This window comes from Schistocerca americana, chromosome 10 (assembly GCF_021461395.2).
Source record: "Schistocerca americana isolate TAMUIC-IGC-003095 chromosome 10, iqSchAmer2.1, whole genome shotgun sequence".
In the NCBI taxonomy this organism is placed as follows: domain Eukaryota; kingdom Metazoa; phylum Arthropoda; class Insecta; order Orthoptera; family Acrididae; genus Schistocerca; species Schistocerca americana.
The window spans coordinates 48,589,704-48,610,963 of NC_060128.1; the positions used below are offsets into that span (position 1 = coordinate 48,589,704).

Consider the following 21,260-nt stretch of genomic DNA (forward strand, 5'->3'; position numbering starts at 1 on the left):
ACACTGCCAAAAACTCGAAACTTCCTCTTTTCATTGGTATAAAGCTTGTTTTATTTCGGATTTTTACTCGAATACGTACGAATTTTTTAATCTGCGTCCATCGTTCAGAATAACCCTGTATTATTACTGTTACTATTATTACTAGTATCTACTTTATGTCAGACAACTCTTCACCATTTACTATTACTACTGCTTCCACAGGAAGTCATTTTTTGGTGTCAACTGAATAAGGCAAGACCTGCTTATTGCGCACCACAGCAACAGTAGTCCTTTAGAAAATTACACAGTAACTTCCTCTGAAGTGTTCACATTCAAACAAATAACAACTTCCCGTGTCACACCACAGTAATATGCCTGCTGTATTAATGGTAAGCTCAGGTAGACTTCCGTGCATATTAATTGAAACTACTAGGTAAAACTACACTGCCTGGGAAAAAGTGAAGCACCAAAAGACACGGTTGGATGTCAGTCTAACTTCGTATGCAATACGTATCTCCAGAGTGGAAAGTTCCATGTTGTTGTTGTGGTCTTCAGTCCTGAGACTGGTTTGATGCAGTTCTCCATGCTGCCCTCCAATACTAAATTGGTGATCCCTTGATGCCTCAGAACATGTCCTACCAACTGATCCCTTCTCCTAGTCAAGTTGTGCCACAAACTTCTCTTCTCTCCAATCCTATTCAATACCTCCCCATTAGTTACATGATCTACCCATCTAATTTTCAGCATTCTTCTGTAGCACCACATTTCGAAAGCTTCTATTCTCTTCTTGTCCAAACTATTTATCGTCCATGTTTCACTTCCATAAATGGCTATGCTCCATACAAATACTTTCAGAAACGACTTCCTGACACTTAAATCTATACTCAATGTTAACAAATCTCTCTTCTTCAGAAAAGCTTTCCTTGCCATTGTCAGTCTACATTTGATGTCCTCTCTACTTCGAACATCATCAGTTATTTTGCTCCCCAAGTAGCAAAACTCCTTTACTACTTTAAGGTCTCATTTCCTAATCTAATTCCCTCAGCATCACCCGACTTAATTTGACTACATTCCATTATCCTTGTTTTGCTTTTGTTGATGTTCATCTTATACCCTCCTTTCAAGACATTGTCCATTCCGTTCAAGTGCTCTTCCAAGTCCTTTGCTGTCTCTGACAGAATTACAATGTCATCGGCGAACCTCTAAGTTTTTATTTCTTCTCCATAGATTTTAATACCTACTCCGAATTTTTCTTTTGTTCCCTTTACTGCTTGCTCAATATACAGATTGAATAACATCGGGGAGAGGCTACAACCCTGTCTTACTCCCTTCCCAACCACTGCTTCCCTATTTTACCCCTGCCACCTTTAGAATTTGAAAGAGAGTATTCCAGTCAACATTGTCAAAAGCTTTCTCTAAGTCTACAAATGCTAGAAACATAGGTTTTCCTTTCCTTAATCTAGCTTCTAAGATAAGTCGTAAGGTCAGTATTGCCTCACGTGTTCAAATATTTCTACAGAATCCAAACTGATCTTCCCCGAGGTAGGCTTCTACCAGTTTTTCTATTCGTCTGTAAAGAATTCGCATCAGTATTTTGCATCTGTGACTTATTAAACTGATTGTTCGGTAATTTTCACATCTGTCAGCACCTGCTTTGGAAAGTATCATAGTTTGCAATATTATGAAAAGGATGGACTGCCATTGACCATATTCAGGAAACGTCGAGTCAGCGACAGGCAGAACAGAAAGACTGCTAAATATATAAACTTTCGGCCAAAAGGACTTCTTCTAAAGTAGGTCAGGAATCATTAGCGCTAGGATTTCACCCAGAACAAGTCCCGCCCACTCACCCCCGGTTTTCCCGGTCTTTGTTCGGCACCTGGGCATCGTTTCAGTTGACCCACGTGGCTTACCGCGTTCGGCTGCACTTGGAGTGAATGTTACATTAATATCTTGCTAGGTCTTAAATTTTCCCAGGTAGTTAAAAGACACATTACAAGAAAAGTGCACAATTGGCCTCAGCTGTGCAAGGTACTTACTCAGCAAACATAACAGAAAACAATGTAGCACTGAATTCTTTAAATACGAGAACTCAGTATCCAGATGAATAGCCTATGAAGAAACATACTTCTATGTGAGGAAAAGCACCCAAAGTTAAAACAGGATAAACCTGCCCTCAAAGAATAATTTTCTTGGAGAAAGAGGAACCTCGGTATAATTGACACTTAAGTTTCAGAACTCAGACAGTGTATGTGAAACAAGCACCAATGTTCACTATACTTCCAGAGGGCATCAAAATTACTTTGTTTTTGCTAGATCGATCCAAGCTGATTTCGCGTGCTATTCAGTGAATAGTTTTGCTGAAAAATTTTAGGGGTGAAAGAAGAATTAGCACAGCATGAAGGACGTTTTACAGCCATGAAACACCGCAGCATATATTTCCTCCATAACTGCCCTGTGACAAACATAAACATCACATTATTATTTTTTTAAAATGGTTTGAATGACATTTACGAAATTAATAAATCTTTTGGTTAAAAACGGACAGGACAAAGAATAACGACACATTATTTTCCTGAGACGTTTGCAACAGCATATAGGTCACTAATCACACAGAAACAGCTACAATTCTTTGTAACCTCGTTTATAATGCGCAGGTATGGTATTGGAAGAATTTACAAGTTAAAATTCACCCATTACCCATGCAAATACTAACGAAATTTGTCATACATGCAAATATCTTACTGTTTTCATTAGGCATTTCTACTTTATGACATTCTTATATTCTTTAATTTTCGTGAGCTACTATGAGGGCCTACATAAACAAAACAACCTTCACTTATTTCTATATACCGGTGATTTTAGACAACAGAGTTATTTGAGTGCATCCGTGGCTTTACTGCCGACACGACAGATTCAAGACCATTGTTTTCGCATTGTATGTTTGCTCTGCTGTTTCCCTCAAATAAATGTATTATAATAAGTGAATTAGTTAATGAAAATTTCTCCTTATTGCCCTTAAATAACATCACGTTATTTTTTGTTTTCTATTGCTGGTGATGCTTTCAATTCTCTATAAATATTTTTATTTCTTTAATAATGGAGATTCATATTACATTACTATCCAGAAAAGCTTAAATTTCTTACCATTACAGAATTTCATCACAGTATAACACGTGTTGGACTGCGACGATAACAACTTTGTTGTAGCTTCCAGTTTGCGGAACTGGAGGCTGTTTAGGGGAGGGCCTTACACTATGGATAGGCGTGGAGGGGGGTGAATGGGCGGGACTTGTTCCGGGTGAAATCCTAGCCCTAAGGGCACGTAAGTAGGCCCCTTCACGCAACTACAACTCACACGTACACACACGACCACTGTGTCTGGTCACCGAGGCCGGACTGCGAGCAACTGGGTACAGTGGGAGAAGCAGTCTGGTGGCAGGAATAAGGAAGAGGCTGGGGTGGGGAAGGGAGGGATAGAAGGGTGGGGGTGGGGGTGGGGGACTGTTAAGTGCTGTTTGTGGGAGCATACAGGCTGAGGTGGGGAGGGTGTAGGGTGTAGTAGGGATGTTAGACAGAGAGAGGAGTGGGGGGGTGGGGGTGGGGGGAGGGGTGGGGGGGGGGGGGGGGGAAGGAGAGAAATAACAAGACTGTGGGGTGCGTTGGAGAAAAGTTCATAAATCAATAAAGAAGGCTAGGAGAGTGTTATTGTGAGAAAGGCCAGATAAGCAGGCAGCAGCAACTCACTCATACAGTGTTTTGGCAGCACTTGGTACCAGTAAGATAGAAGTAGAGGAATTATGGCCAAAGTTTATGCAGATTGTAAAACGTGGTCTGGAGAGTAGTGCGCTTAGTAAGTGTATCAGGGATACGAAAGACTCATTACGGATTAATACCGAAATTTGGAGGATGCCGAGAAATTGGAGGCTGTTGCACCCAAAATGGAACACACTAATGACGACAAGCAAGGATTAGTAGAGCCTCGTGCGTCTGTGAAACTATCTACGCGTGAAGCGTACAACAACTACCACCACCATACCGTAGCAAAAGATCTGGCAGAAAACCCAACAAAATTCTAGTCGTACGTATCGCTAAGCAGGTCTAAGGCTTCAATTCAGTCTGTTGTTGACTGCTCTGGTGTGCCAGTTGAAGATAGCAAAACGAAAGTTGACGTTTTAAATTTCACGTTTAGGAACTAATTCACGCAGAAGAATTGTACAAACGTACTGTCATTTGACCACTGGACCAACTCCTGTACGGATGACACAGGAATAAGCATCACCAGGGCAGAGAAACAACTGAAAGATTTGAAAGTAAATAAGTCACTAGGTTCGGATGGAATCCCAATTCGGTTTTACAAAAAGTACTCTATAGCATCGGCCCCTTACCTAGCTTGCACTTATTGTGGAACTCTCGCCCAGCAAAAAGCTCGAGTGACTGGAAAAAAGTGCAGGTGATTGCAGTATATAAAAGGGGTAAAAGAATGGACTCACACAATTGTTGTTGTTGTTGTTGTTGTGGTCTTCAGTCCTGAGACTGGTTTGATGCAGCTCTCCATGCTACTCTATCCTGTGCAAGCTTCTTCATCTCCCAGTACCGACTGCAACCTACATCCTTCTGAATCTGCTTAGTGTATTCATCTCTCGGTCTCCCTCTACGATTTTTACCCTCCAAGCTGCCCTCCAGTACTAAATTGGTGATCCCTTGATGCCTCAGAACATGTCCTAACAACCGGTCCCTTCTTCTGGTCAAGTTGTGCCACAAACTCCTCTTCTCCCCAATTCTCTTCAATACCTCCTCATTACCTATGTGATCTACTCACCTAATCTTCAACATTCTTCTGTAGCACCACATTTCGAAAGCTTCTATTCTCTTCTTGTCCAAACTATTTATCGTCCATGTTTCACTTCCATACGTGGCTACACTCCATACAAATACTTTCAGAAACGACTTCCTGACAAAACTTATTAAACTGATAGTTGGCTAATTTTCACATCTGTCAACACCTGCTTTCTTTGGGACTGGAATTATTATATTCTTCTTGAAGTCTGAGGGAATTTTGCCTGTCTCGTACATCTTGCTCCCCAGATGGTAGAGTTTTGTCAGGACTGGCTCTCCCAAGGCTGTCAGTAGTTCTAATGGAATGTTGTCTACTCCCGGGGCCTTGTTTCGACTCAGGTCTTTCAGTGCTCTGTCAAACTCTTCGCAAAGTATCGCATCTCCCATTTCATCTTCATCTACACCCTCTTCCATTTCCATAACATTGTCCTCAAGAACATTGCCCCTGTATAGGCCCTCTATATACTCCTTCCACCTTTCTGCTTTCCCTTCTTTGCTTAGAACTGTGTTTCCATCTGAGCTCTTGATATTCATACAAGTGGTTCTCTTTTCTTCAAAGGTCTCTTTAATTTTCCTGTAGGCAGTATCTATCTTACCCTAGTGAGATAAGCCTCTACATCATTACATTTGTCCTCTAGCCATCCCTACTTAGCCATTTTGCACTTCCTGTCGACCTCACAGAATTACAGACCAATATCCCTAACTTTTGTTTGCTGCAGAATTGGTGAACATATTTGCTAGTTATCGGGAACATGTTACATAACCCCTCAGGGAGGTAGTACTCGGGGCCAATGAGAAAGATATACATTCAGTATATCTGCCAGGAGGCTTCATCTGATTAAGGGATGCAGCTATCAAGCATACAGTGCAGCAGGACTTTGAATTTCGCCGCACTACACTCGTTCCCTCAAGTATAAATTATACCGTCGCAGCTGTATGAGCGCTCGATGGCAGAGAAAATATTTATAAGAAAATGAAGGTACAAAAACTGTAACCCTTTTTGTTTGCTACCCGCTATTAGTCTCTTGAGAGTGAAAGCTTAACTTCACTTATTCGCTAGTCTCGGTATGATTCAGACGTAAAAACTTATTCGTTAGTCTCGGTCTGATTAAGACGTAAAAACTTATTGATGTGCGGACATATAGTATTGTGGAAGCTTGTATGAAATTTGGAGGATGGAAGCAGCCGTAAAATACATTGCATTCAAGATCAAGATGGTTTCAATTTGTAGACATTAGTAATTCATGGACGATGAAATTTACTGCAAAATTTTGGAGCAGCTACGACTTTTTCACGCAAAAATGAAGCAGGAGATCGTTGGAGAACAAGACCTGAACGCCGCACGAGAGAAGACATATTAACTTGGTAATGAATCTACTCTTATCTACACCATTTCCCCCTGTTAATCACATTCTGTTATTCTCTGTTCTCTTTCAAATAATTTTTGTTGTGGAAATTGGTTTGACTTTTGCTCAGAAACGCCACAAGGACCACCCCAACAATAGCTTTTCCGAATCACGAAGTCCGATAGCTTTTCTGTAGTTCGAAGTTCGATTTGCATTTCATTCTTTCCCTTTTTCACTGTCATTAATGATTTTAAAACCTCTTTTTATTCACCATTTCTTCGCACATTTTCAACCTTTTCTTCTCTTTTACTTTTTTAGTAACCACTATAACGGGGTGCAGTCGTCTGCGAGTCGTGGCTCACGTTGGCACCGGGACACCTGTCGTGTGGATTCCGAGGCCGTCCCCGGGCCTTACGGGCAGCTGCCAGAGGTGGCGAAGACTGCCGGCCTCACGTGCAGGGTGTGAGCAGAGCTCACTCGTCACTACACTGTTCCCGGGGCCGACCGGGGTCCTCCGGTTCGCAGCCGAGTGAAGGGTCACGATAAGAGACTCTGTCAGCTCTGCGACGGTCTCGGATGCGGGTTTCCGGACTGGTATTATCGTGTGCGGATCTGTAGGACTCCTCTCAATATGTCAGGGGCGCACTTCACAGAGGGAACAGCTACTCGGGTAGCGGAGTACTCGAGGAGAGCACGTTTTTAGGCTAGGCAGTAGCTTGAGGTACTCCGACAAACACTTGCTAGACAATAAGCAAGTAAAAGAGGTCTAGGTGAAATCGATGTTAATTGTTGTGGACGTTTTTACTGGCCACCAAATTCCACAGTGGCACTTGTAGAATCGTTCAAAGAAAATGTACGGTCAGTAGGGCATAAATAACCAGATCGTGCAACACTAATTTGAAGGGACTTTAACCTACTGAGTATAGACTGGCACACCTACAGATTCATTCCAGAGTGCTACAGATGGGCAGGTTTGCAAAGTACTTTTGAACACGTCTTCTGAGAACTGTCTCTAGCAGCTAGATTGGCAGCCCAAACGTAACGGAAATATTTTAGACTTTGTAGCTACAAAGGGGCCTGACCTTATCAACAGCTTCAGTATACAGACGGGGACTGGTGACCGTAATGTCATCACGTAAATCAGTCAAGAAGGATAGGAGAGTCTTTCTACTACAAAGGGCCGATAGGCAGTTGTCAGCATCTCGCTTAGACAGTAACTGACACAATTTAGTTCCAATACGATGGACAAACAGGAAAAAAGGTTAAGCAGATTGTAAATTCGGAAAATGCTGAGGAAACAAAGGCTGTCGCACACACAGGTTGAGAGTGAAAGCGACAAATGGCTACAGGCGAAGGTTAGTAGAGATTAGTGTATCTGTAAAAAGATATATGCACCGAGCCTACAAAAACTATCACCAGCATATCTTAGCAAAAGATCTGGCTGAGAACCCAAGAAAATTCTGATCCTGTGTAAAATCACTAAGTGCCACTGAGGCATTGTTGACTGGTGTGCCAGTAGAAGACACCAAAAGGAAAGATTAAGTTTTAAATTTCATGTTTAAGAAATCATTCGTGTACGAGGATTTTTCAAACGTACTGTCGTTTGACTGTCGCACAGACTCCTGTAAGGACGATACAGTAATAAGCATCCCCGGTGTAGAGAAACAACTGAAGGAGTTGAAAGCAAAAAGCTGCCAAACGGAATCCCAATACGGTCCCTTACTTCGCTCGCATTTATTGCAAATCTCTCACCGTTCTCAAGCGATCGGAGAAAAAGTACAGATGACTCCCGTGCATAAGAAGTGTGAAAGAACAGACTCACAAAATTACAGACCGATATCCTAAACATCGGTTTACTGCTTAATTTGGGGAAATTTTCTCAGTTCAAATAGAGTAAATTTCCCCGAGACCGAATAAACCTACAAATCGGCACAGTCTTAGAAAGTATTACTTGCCCTTTTTTCATGTGATATATTGGGAACTAAGGATGAAGGGTACTAGACAGATTCCATATTATTAGATTTCCGAAAAACATTTAATGCGGTGCCCCACTGCAGACTGTCGACAAAAGTATGAACATACGGAATAAGTTCGCAGATATGGGAGTGGCTCGAAGGCTTCTCGAGTAACGGAACCCGGTATGTGATGATCGACAGGAGTGCCCTAAGGAAGTGTGACACTATCATTTTCTATTCACATTAATAATCCGGTGGACAGGGTGGGCAGCAATATGCGGTCGTTCGGTGTCGAGTGACTCTAGGAAGACGAGAAATGAACAGCAGCTAACTCTAAATGTAAATACATAAGTTAATACAGACGATAAGAAAAACAGACCCATTACGATCGAATACAGTACCAGTAGCGTTCTGCTCGACACAGTCACGTCCATTGAATGACTGGACGTAACATTACAGAGTGATGTAAAATTGAACGAGCATGTGAGGATTGTGGTAGAGAAGGTGAATGGTCGACTTCGGCTTATTGGAAGAATTTTGGGAAAGCGCACTCCGTGCGTGAAGGAGGCTGCTTATAGAATGCTAGTGTGACCTACTCTCGAGTACTGCTCGAGTGTTTGGGATCTGATAAACAAAGTAAGAGCCTACGGAATATCAGACCAGCTGTGTGGCTGGATTGAAGAGTTTTTAGCAAACAGAACACAGCATGTTGTTCTCAATGGACAGACGTCTACAGACATTAAGGTAACCTCTGGCGTGCCACAGGGGAGCGTTATGGGACCATTGCTTTTCACAATATATATAAATGACCTAGTAGATAGTGTCGGTAGTTCCGTGCGGCTTTTCGCGGATGATGCTGCAGTATACAGAGAAGTTGCAGCATTAGAAAATTGCAGCGAAATGCGGGAAGATCTGCAGCGGATAGGCACTTGGTGCAGGGAGTGGCAACTGACCCTTAACATAGACAAATGTAATGTATTGCGAAAACATAGAAAGAAGGATCCTTTATTGTATGATCATATGATAGAGGAACAAACACTGTTAGCAGTTACTTCTGTGAAATATCTGGGAGTGTGCGTGCGGAACGATTTGAAGTGGAATGATCGTATAAAATTAATTGTTGGTAAGGTGGGTACCAGGTTGAGATTCATTGGGAGAGTCCTTAGAAAATGTAGTCCATCAACAAAGGAGGTGGCTCACAAAACACTCGTTCGACCTATAATTGAGTATTGCTCGTCAGTGTGGGATCCGTACCAGGTCAGGTTGACGGAGGAGATAGAGAAGATCCAAAGAAGAGCGGCGTGTTTCGTGACACGGTTATTTGGTAAGCGTGATAGCTTTACGGAGATGTTTAGCAAACTCGAGTGGCAGACTCTGCAAGAGAGGCGCTCTGCATCGCGGTGTAGCTTGCTGTCCAGGTTTTGAGAGGGTGTGTTTCTGGATGATGTATCGAATATATTGCTTCTCCCTACTTATACCTCCCGAGGAGATCACAAATGTAAAATTAGAGAGATTCGAGCGCGCACAAACGCTTTCTGGCAGTCGTTCTTCCCGCGAACCGTACGCGACTGGAACAGGAAAGGGAGGTAATGACAGTGGCACGTAAAGTGTCCTCCGCCACGCACCATTGGGTGGCTTGCGGAATATAAATGTAGATGTAGACGTAGATACATTAAAAGAAGACGACATAGCAATTCAGAGCTGGGTGCTAGACTTGTTACTGGCACATTCGAGCAACGAGCAAGAATTACAGAGATGCTTTGGGAACTCAAATGGAGACACCTGGAGGGAAGGTGACACTCTTTCCGAGGAACGCTACCGAGTAAATTTAGAGAACCGACTTTCGATGCTGCCGACATACACATCGCGTACGGATCACGAAGCTTTTTCCCTCGCTCTATTTGTAGGTAGAACAGGAAAAGAAATTACTAGTAGGTGGTTGTAGGGGGTACCCTCTGTCATGCCCTCTAACGTGGCTTGTGGAGCTTGCATATAGCTGTACATGTGGCTATACACGCCACTGATTGGGTTTAGCGTAAATTATTAGAGTTGCAGTTCTTTGTGACAGGTAGGATGGCCATCAATGAGCAATAGATTATTCATCTTTAGTGTTGTTGTTTGGCCTGGAGGGGAGGGGGGTATATAAGATGTGTGAACAGCATCAAAATGACACAAAAATGCCACATACTCGTGTGAGACTGTTTTATTGGCACCTCTCAGATTTGAAAGGACCTTCATTTTGAGTCTTCATTTGGCCAGCTGGTCAAATTGTGTAATATAAAAATTCGTGGTGCAGTCTTACGTGACAGTGGCCAATGTGGGACTGCACCGGAATGTGACGGCGGGCAGAATCGTCACCGACATTCCAAACGACTGTATTTGATCACCACGAGGAAGGACAACTGTACTGTACACTGCACAGATCGTAACTCGTTCACATCTGCACCTGCCGTCTGAGAACAAGTAATGGACTCCCTGCAAGATTCTCTCTCATTCGATACCGTCGGGAAGAGACGAGCAACATCCGAACTAGGAAATTACCGCCCCACTAGTGGGCTCCCATTAACACCAGAACACAAACAATTGCTTTCGCAGTGCTACCGAGACCGGGAAGCACGTACGGCTGACAAATGTCACTGCACTGTGTTCGGAAACAAATCGCAGTTCTGCACTACCCTAGACGGCCGGTCAGCGAGTACGGCAGGGACCCGGGGATAGGTGCCATTTCTTTGACGTTTCGGAGAGGCACGCTGCCGTTACTCCTCGCATCACGGTGTGGGGTCCGCCGAGTACGGCTGCTAGTGATCGAGGGAACTCTGACGGCAGAGTGGAACGTCACAGACGTCCCGCGTCCTCGAACGTTACCTCTCGTGTGACGGTACAGTGGTGCCATTTTTTGACGGGACCGTGCTCGTACGCACTGTCTGCATGACGCCGAGGTACGCCCACGGCCGGTGAGATCCCCAGAAGTGTCTCCGACGGGGCGAATGCGAGACCAGCTCGGACATCTTCTCTGTCCAGGTGTCACTATTTGCAGTACTGGGGTTGTGTTACAGGAATTGTGGCCAGCCGCCTCCGGAAAGTATACGACGGCTTTACGACACCCTTCCGACTGAATTGGTGGACACGTCAGGGTGAGAGGAGGTGTGACTGTATACTGGTAAGAGGACTATTTTGCCAATTTCTTCATAAATTTCACTCAATTTGCTAATCACTGAAATAATATCACATACCCGCTCGATTTGTGAAGAATCGTTTAGTTTGCTGTCCTGTTCTGGGTGCTTCACAGTTTTTCTCAGGCAATGTAGATTTGTGCAGTTAAAGAAAAGGCTCATACTTACCAATGGAAAGACGGATTGTACATGTTCTACCATTTTTATTTATCTCAGAACTCAATTTTTGGCCTACAAGATCACTGTCAGGAAATGACGACAACTGTCATCCGTCACACAGTGTGCCAGTGAACGACTGCGATAGGTATTGTACAGGAAAGCTGTGAGACTAAACGTACAGAGTACCGGCTATCTTTGACGGAGAAATTAAAAAATAGCAGAAAACATTAAAATGACGCCTAAAAAGACTGTATTATGAGGAGGTAGGGGGGTGAGGGTGGGGCAGTAGAAGCGTGGTGTGGGCACGGCACGAGCGAAAAGTACAGATCACAGGAACAGAGTACTCTACCGGTACGGTCCAGCGGCAGGTGGATGTTACGAATCTGCATCTGCCTCCACCTCTCACCCTGTCCTTACGTCCTCAGTGCTCACCAGTATACCGCCTTCCTCTGACCCTCCCACCCCTCTACAGGTGGCTCTTACTGACTGGATTTTCCAATATACCTCACCTCTCCCCCACGAGGAAGGAACAACAAGTAGTTCCATAAGCTCGGGTAGTGTCACCGTCGATTAATGAAGTAAACAGCCAATCGACTGCTGGAGTTTATTCATTTAGCATCGTATAGCAGATCAAGTTTATTTATTTAAACTTCTGGCAACTGAATGACTGTTTACTTTACGTGGTGTGTCTAAAAAGTTCGGTGAACGGTGTCAAATCTGAACGGCAACTCGGCACGCGTGTGCGCACGTGTGTGGGTCTTCAGAGACTCGAGGAGAATCGATACGAGGCGAGCACTGCACGTGTCTGGATACGTAAACAGATTGTGACCAGTTGAATGTAGTCAGTGTAAGAGAAAGTGTCACAGTGCAATGGAGCAATGTGTAAACATCAAGTTCTACTACAAACAGGGGAAGACTTCAACAGAGACACAGAATGTTGGTGCAGCTGCACGGGAGGGAAGCCGTGACCAGAAAATGTGTTTGCGAACAGTTTATACGCTTCCGTGAAGGGAAGGAAAAACCGAGGACAAGCCAAGTTCGATCGGGCCGTCGACGAGCAGTACCCCGGGAAAGATTGAGAAATTGTGACAAATGCCGGCACAAAATCGGCGAAGGACTCTCACACTGACTGCAGAGGAATAGGGTATTAGCAATGACACGGTGCACACCACTGCCAGCGACGATTTGGGTAAGCGGAAGACCCGCTCCCAATTTCTGCCGCACTGCCTCGCACACGAGCAAAAAGCAAAACAGATGGAAACTTCTGGTGATTCCATTTCCACGTGTGACCGGGATCCATTGCTTCTGAACACCACTGTCACGAGAGACGAGACCAGGTGCTACCAGTTCGATTCGGAATCAAAACTGCAATCACTGTCACAGTGTTCACCGCACTCCCTGCGGCCACAAAAAAGCCGTCTGCAAAAATCCGAGGTGATTGCCTTCTTCGACAACAACGGCATCGTCCACAAGAAATTTGTTCCTGCAGGTCAAACCACTAATGCTGCATTTTACCAGTCTCTCTCGAACTGAGTGCTATAGCGTATCCGGTGCGCTCAGCCGGGGTTGCAGAGGACTGAAAAATGGATGCTCCTCCACGACAATGCACCTGCATACTGCACGATCCGTGAGCACCAATGCCTGGCACGGAAGATGGCAACTGTTCTCGAATGCTCTCCGTACTCCCCTGATCTGCCTCCTGCAGACTTCTTCCTGTTTCCCCGCTTCAAGGCGGTCACGAAAGGTGAATGCTGTGCAGACGTGAATGCCATCAAAGATCGTGTGACAGCCGTTCTGGGATCGATTCCACAGGAGACCTTTGTTGATAGTTTCCAGAAACTGTGCGAACATTGTCAAAAGTGAGTTGTTGCGGGTGGTGATTATCTCACAGGTCAATAAAGAACATTTGTTTGTATATTTTGTTTTGTTTGTTGTCTGACAGCATTCACTGAACTTTAATTTAAGCTTACTCACAGTTGCTATTAACAGCCATATTTGAGATAGTAAAATGACGTCACTTTAGCTACTACTTTTATTTGTGTGTATCACCAGCAGTAACGTTTTCCCTCCTGAAGGCACGTCATTTTTTTTTTTTTCAACTGAATTTTCCTACAATCCTAAAAGCATTTAATTCACTTTCAAACAATGTATTACCGCACAGGGACACGATATCACTCAAACTGCATCCAAGATTTTGGTGCTCCCATATTTTACTCCATTCTGAGGATTGCGCTAGGAAGTTCACGGAGGCACTCTGCACGTAATTCTGTGCGATACGTACTTTTTTTTGACATCGGTGAGTTGCCCCAGACAACTATTCTGTCTCATAGGAATGAGTGGAAGCGACCAAAATACAGAGACTGTGGGACACAGGTATGTCCAATATTGGAGATTATCCTGACAGAAAATGCTGGCGAGCACAGATTTTTAGACATTTGATGGGTGTGTGGTGCCAACTGACCCCCCTGTTAACAATCAGGATGCCTGAGAATTTTGTAAAATGAGCTCTTCGTATTGGCCAACCTCCTTGTGGAATAACGACATATGATGAGCTCCTGTTGTCGAGCAGATCCAAATGTAGTTTGTCTTGCCGAGTCTTATTGACTGTGGATTTATTGAGGACCAGTGCAGAGTATCTGGCAGCGATCAGTCGGCACGGGTCTCTACGATGACACGCATTGTGGGCAGATGTTGTGAAGTTGATCACACTGCTGGAGCATGGAGGTAAATACGTAACGTAGATGAGAAACAGTAGAGGACAGGGTACATATTCTCGTCATCTTACAGCCCCGTACACCAAAAAGTAGTTCACGAGATCGACCACAGCCAAGTGTAAAACTTCTCACTCACACGTATATCTGTCCAGCTTCTACACTACTCTATATCTCACAGTTCTAAGAAACTATATAATGGAGAAAGTACATATACAGAAGATGGAACTAACTTACAAGTAAGAATCCTTTGCCTTCCGATCCTGTAACAACAGCTGCAATTACAAAACATATTATGGGATTTATTTATGTGTTTTTGCAAAAGACAACATGCTTCTTAAATTAGTTTCCTTATCCGAACACATCTAAACACATCTGCACCACCATTTCACTGAGATCTACTAACTGAGGATATGTTATGATAACAGCTGTCAGAGAAAATTAAGACAAAAACAATTTTCTTCCTTCTATTGTGACCTACATTACTTATTAGCCAGTTAAGCTCCACCACAAGTCCATTGTCGCATGTTTACACAGTCTGAAATCGTGTTATTATCTAAAACTGATTTTCTTGAAACTTCAATTTGATTTACTCGAATTTATTGGCCAGCTCAGAGTTCAAAAGCCAACAGAGGAGTACCAAAATGCCCAGTCATCATTCCCAGACAAGCCACGAGATAAGTTTGGTAATACCATATCTGAACTCCACAAAATACTCCTCAATATAAAATTTTGCAAAAGTCACTTCGATAATAATCTCCGCAGTATAAAAATCTGTCGACAGTCCTACAAAGCTCGCCCGACTCGTACTCGAGCCAAAAGATCACAACAGACACAAATTCTTGAGCCCCATTTTCATTTGCAACACTGTCATATTCTACCGTATCTTCCTTCATCGTCAGCATTGTTGTTGTTGCCGTGAGGCACCGCTATACCAAGTGGAAAGGCGCGTCGATCTTAGAGCATGAGATAAGGTAACCTTAAGTCATTGACAACACACAACGGTCACAGTAGCACCTGATTCGAGAATAGCTGCAGTAGTTAGGATCTACGAACTACCCCCTCTTGACCAGGTCCCCAAAAGCTAACTCGTAACGAGATCCCTTCAAAGCAAATTATCGTAACGATCGTGTATAAAGGCTTCGTACAATGATAAGAAATGTTACAGGTCTTGTTTTTTCTGTTTTATTTAACGTAACTTTGTTCACAGTTTTATTTTGCAATCACCACTCATTCACAATCTAATGTGGAGTATATACAAGTGTCTAAACCCTAACTCCGAAGTTCCATCGAAACCCTTTGATGAACAGTACACCAACAGTCAATGATAATGAAACAGTATTTTGTAATTGACTCTTCTAGTTTAGCCACCGCCTCCACGAATGTTTGTTGGATGTAAGACAATTACACACTTTTCTCTCCGATCCGCAGTTATTAAGAGTTCGCGTAAAAGTTAACGTTTTTCTCCTTTTCATAAATTGGAGTCCGCTCTCCACGATATAATAAAAAAGAAAACGGTCTCAATACCGTGTCCCTCGTGAGATGCGTATAGATTTATCCCCGAATTGACCGCCATGTAGATGTACTCAATTTAATGACCACACTTCGCTATCCACGATTTCGTGTAACTAAATGTCCTTTTGTTACTCTGATTGTATACCGTGGTTATTTAAAACACACCCCTATATTTTTTCACTACACTCAATTAGCACTTCTTTACTTGTTTATTTCTAAGAGTAAACGAAAAAAAAAAAAAAAAAAAAAAAAATATGACGCCGTATCATCGACTTCGTCGATATAAAGCACCTCGATATGCCCAATTTTACCTCTTCTTATAGGATCGGCTAACTTACTCATTAATTTACTACATATTATTTCCAATAACACTAAACAGGTATCGGCGTTAATAACACTAAACAGGTATCGGCGTTATATTTTAATTGTATTCAAAAGCATGTTATTATTATTATGACCGACCAAGTCGTAACAAATTGCGCGGTGTGCGTTTGTAACGATAGCTTTACACTCGCCCAGCCTTTATTCGTGCAATATTATATTTAAATATACAGACAGGACCGAAAGATCGATCTCTCTATCATAACCAATAGAGGCAACTACACTATTCAAGTTCCGTTACATCTATCTTGACTCGTATTGTTACAGTATGACATCTGGTACGCCAATAAAATCAGAATGCATCAGTGACAGTACAGAACGTGCAGTTACCTGCTCGGTCAACAGAGCTAATGTAAGAAGTATCTGTCTTTTGCAACAATGAGATGCAATCCAATGTACTCCTGTAAGATGTGAATCACATTTAACAACTCCGAGGTGAAAAGATGACTGCAGCGCAGAGCCTGGAAGAATGTGAGTACCTGGAGCACACTTTAACAACTCAGAGAGAGGAAACTAACGTCCGGTGCGGAGCAGAAACTCACCGGGAACCAGGGGAGACTCTACTTCCTCAGAGAACTGCGACGAGCACTTCATGCAGCGGAAGACGCTCAGGTTGTTCGCCTGCAGCGGCCTCTCGTCCAGGATGGCCCTCAGGGTTTGTAGCAGGTGCTGAAAACAAAACGAGCAAATACCGAGGGGATGAGCTGTAACAGCACACTAGAGCGAGGTGATATTTCTCCGCCTGGCTTAGAAGGGACACTAATATTGCCTCTTTTCCCTTTCATTCATTCACACGTCACATTCTGCCAGTCCGGTCTCACAGGAGAGCCTCCAGGGACACAGAACGAGTAGAGCTGTACACTGACGGCGGGGACAGCCGCTGCTGTGTAGCATTCTGACTAGAGCTATAACGCACTCGAACGGGTGATTGTGCAATTGATGTCTAGATTATTTTATATAAGCACATTAGGAAATAATTGGTATTTTGAAGGAGGGGAGACACTGTTCCTACTGTTGTTCTATTCAAATGCTGTTATCATCAAATTCTTCAAACAAAGCATTTTAACTTTACACAAAGCAGTGTTAGCTGTCTACATGGTGGCAAAGTCACATTCTATATGACAGAAATATTAGAGTTAGACAGAATTTATATTCCAAAGTCGAAGTAAGCAGATATATTCTAGAAGACATGGCTAATGAGTTATCCTTTTACTTTTTGTTTAAATATCTGGGAATCTTCAATTTCCTAACTTACCCTCACTGGCAACCTGTTACAGATTTTTGTCCCGGAATATTGCACACTTCTGTAGAATAAAAGCTGGTAAATGACACGGCTGCTTTTACAGGTGGCCCAGCCCCTGATGGAGTAGGGTAAATCTGTGACAGGACTGGAACAGGAAGTGCTGGGTGATTGACACAGATACGACACTCGTGGCGAGGTGTGGGGTTGGGAGTGGTGTAGGGACAGAATATTGGCTTTCGGTATTTTTTAGTGATCGTTCCGAGGAGTTCGATTGTGCAGATTATGTTACAGTCTCCGGAAAACTCGAGTGTTATTCGACTGAAGGCTTTACACACAACTGGTTTGAGTCACAGTTAACAGACAGAATGAAAATAAAGTTACGCCAAGTAATTTGCACACTGTCGGAAGGGCCACACACTTTACTGACTGGAAAGAAATCACACAGGGAATCTCAAAGTGTTCCATTTTGAGTCCACTCCAATTCTTAATACACACGAATGACTTTTCACATAACATTCGACAAAGAGAATCGGTACCGGTTGCAGACGATAGAAGTATTCTAAATAATCCTGTTAGAGAGGAAGCGACAGAAGAAACTGTTAAGGATGTTTTTCAAAGAATGGTAAGCGGTTCTCTGAAAATACACTATCCGTCTAATCTGAAAAAACGCACTACATTCAATTCTGTACAATAAACAGAGTTAAACAAAAAAACTGATGCAGCACGTGAGCAGGAGTCAGTAGATGGTCCAGTTTGTTAGGTGTACTTATTGACGAAAACTTGGAAGTGGAAGAAGCATAGGACTGAGCTGCTCAATCAAATAAGTTCACCTACTTTTGCTCTTTGTATAATTGCTAGTCTCGGAAACAAATGAATCGACCTGCTGATATATTTTGCATAATTGCACTTAATAATGTCTTACGGAATAATCTTTTTGGTAACTCGTCACTTAGAAAGAGAGCACTGATTGCACCAAAAGCAAGCAGTAAAAGTAATACGGGTGTGCCCCATATGATCATCTATGTTCCTCCTCGAGAAACTCTCTTTCCTGGGAGTGTAAATAATCTACATTTTAACTGCACCACAGAAATACATATGTGGTAAATACCTAATCCATTACAATTTGAGAAGATTAATTATTTCTACACCTACAACAACAGAAGTAAAAGTGACCTTTATTACCCTCTCTCAAAGCTGTCAGGGGCTCAGAAAGGCATTCTGTATAATTTTTAATTGTAGTTACACGAGTAAAACTAAAAACTAATGTATTCATAAATGTTATCACCAATAATGTATACATATCCTGTAAACTGACTTGTTCCACTTCATTTAGAAAGAAGAGTTGTCCAGTATTAATGACCTACGGAACATGTAACAAACTAACTGGTTCACCATTTGAGCTCTCAACATTCAGACAGTTGCTTCTCTTTCCTCTGGACAGTCTCTTTTATATTGCTACAGTTACCACATACCAATTGGGCAGAACACGACCACTGACCTATTATCGATATAAACCTGTCCAGACAATAGTGGTGTCACTGGTACAGGACTGACCGGCAGTCAAACACACAGTATCAGTAACCGTGCTGTCCGCATACAGACCGGAGAAGGTGCGCGATCTATCCGAGTTTCGTCGGCCTGAAGGTTCGGCACGAGGATTTCGGAAACTGAACAACTTGTCAGGTGTCGGAAGTGTGCCGTGGTGACTGTCTCCGACACGTGGCAAAACTGCGGTGAAACCAGATCCAGATGTGGGATGAGGTGGGCACCTCTCATTACAGACATCCGTCACAGGCCGGGCAGACCGGTAGGACGGGACGGTCGGCGAACTGTGGCGAAACTGACATCGGACTTTAACACTGGCAGAGCACGAGTGTATCCGAAAGTACAGTGCACAGAACACTCCTAACGACAGGCCTCCACAGCCGAAGTACGTGCAAATGTTAAAACTGCGACATCGGCAACTACGACCGAAATGTGCACGTGACCGTCGGCACTGGGCGCCGGTGCAGTGGCAGAGTGTCTGTGCCGCACGGTCTGACAAATACCGACAACTTCTTCACCGTTCTGACAGAAGGGTGTGAATCCGTAATCTTCACGGAGGACAGCTCCTCGACACCTGTACTGCGGGACAGAGACGAGCCAGCTGTGGCTCCATTACGCTCTGGGGAACATTCACTTGGCCGTCCGTGGTTCCAGTGGGACTCGTGCGAGGCACCGTGTCAGCCGAGGAGTATCGTACACCGGTTGCAGACCACGTACATCCCTTCGTGTCTCCCGACGGCAGTGACATTTCCACAAGATAATGCACCGTGTCACAATGCCGGGAGTGTGCTGGAGTGGTTCGAGAAACACAGTGGTGAATTACAATTGTCGTGATGGCCCCCCAAATCACCAGATCTGAACCTGATCGAACTCGTCGGGGATGCGGCTGAACATGGCGTCACATCTCGTTGCCCCCGTCCCCAGAATTTACGGGAATTAGGTGACTCGCGCGTGCAGATGTCGTACCGATTCCCTCCGGGGACCTACCGAGGCCTCACTGCTTCCGCACCGTGACGGGTCGTGATCGGTGTATATCTTTCCCGTAAAAACACGATTCCACAGCCTCGCATTTGTCCTCTAGTCGGCACTGCTGTGACAATTTTTACTCCCTGTCAATGTCTTTTTTTAGACGTCTGTATGCTCTTTTGCCTGCTTCACTTTCTGCATTTTTATATTTTCTGCTTCGGTCAATTAGACTCGACCCGTAAATTCAAATTACGTTTAAACTTTATTGGAAGGCACGAATACTCTCACTGTCGAACACTCGACGTATACAGTAGGGGTAGCAAAAGCTGTGTAGTTCTTTTACTCGTCTCGACATCGGTGACGACATATTTCCACAACTACGTATCGTACGGTGATGTAATTTTGTGCGTACACTGAGTGGCACGTGTACGTAGTGCCCACAAAATGTGTGACAAACAAAGTTGGTACTAAAGAAATAATAAATTAACACATCCTGTCCGACGCGGGCAAAGTTTTAATGCATGAGCGGCAAATACGTAGGAAGTGTTAAAACTTTTCCCTTCATCATTTTGTGGAAAAAAGTTTTGCAAAGGTTTGAATTATGAACAGATTATGACAGCATTTTAAATTTTTGAACTGGGTCAATACTTATACGAAATAGTGAAAATTAAATTTTTGTTTCTCCAGAAAGTCTTTAGATAGGCAACTGTGATCGTGCACCCTGAGCCAGGTCAGCCACTCAGTATTTGCAGTGAAAAGTACACACACAACGATACAGATGCACAAACGTACACTCATCGATTACCGGAAGCAGCTGCCTGAACTGATGGAGGTGGGGCGAGAGCTGTGGGAAAGAGACAGGTCTCCGGTCAGACGACCCTGCAGCTGCTGACTTCCTACCCTTACCTGGCAGAACAAAATGAAAAATGAACCTCTCTCTTCGTCGACCGAAACTTCTCGACCCCCCCCCCCCCCCCCCATCCTCTACATTTGAGACATTGCTCACTTCCTTCACCAGCTCTCCACAGTACCTCACAGCCCTGGAACACTACCTTTCCCGACGTCCTCCCGACACTGAACTGACTACCTCTTTCCTGAGCCTCCTAGCCAACCACATGCTGACCTACACTTATTCCACTTTTTAAATGCAAATCTATAAGGTAATCTACAGTGCTGCCATGGGTACTCGCACGACGCCATCCTGTGGCAACTTATTTCTGGGCTATCTGGGGGAATTCTTCCTATCCGGCCACACGTGGACTCACGGCACCGAGTACTTTTGTCGTCTTGTTGCGCAGCCGCGAGACTCCTTCCTCTCCCCATCTCCTCCAGCTCGCGCGACCGCTTTTGATAATCGAGTACCGACAATTAGTCGTGCCCTGGCCACAGGAGTGTGTGTGTGGGTGTCTGTGTGGTCGTGTGTGTGAATACGGTAGTTGCTAGATACA

The 21,260-nt window shown here is 43.8% G+C and overlaps 1 protein-coding gene across 1 annotated transcript in view; it reads right to left on the bottom strand.

Moving 5' to 3' along the window:
* The window catches only part of LOC124552655 (serine/threonine-protein kinase 11-interacting protein), a 277,366-nt gene that overhangs the window by 122,710 nt on the left and 133,396 nt on the right, over nt 1-21,260 (bottom strand). Inside the window, exon 11 of the mRNA XM_047126981.1 lies at nt 16,601-16,727. Within this exon, the coding sequence (XP_046982937.1) occupies nt 16,601-16,727 (127 nt within the window). The remainder of the gene's footprint in view (nt 1-16,600; nt 16,728-21,260) is intronic.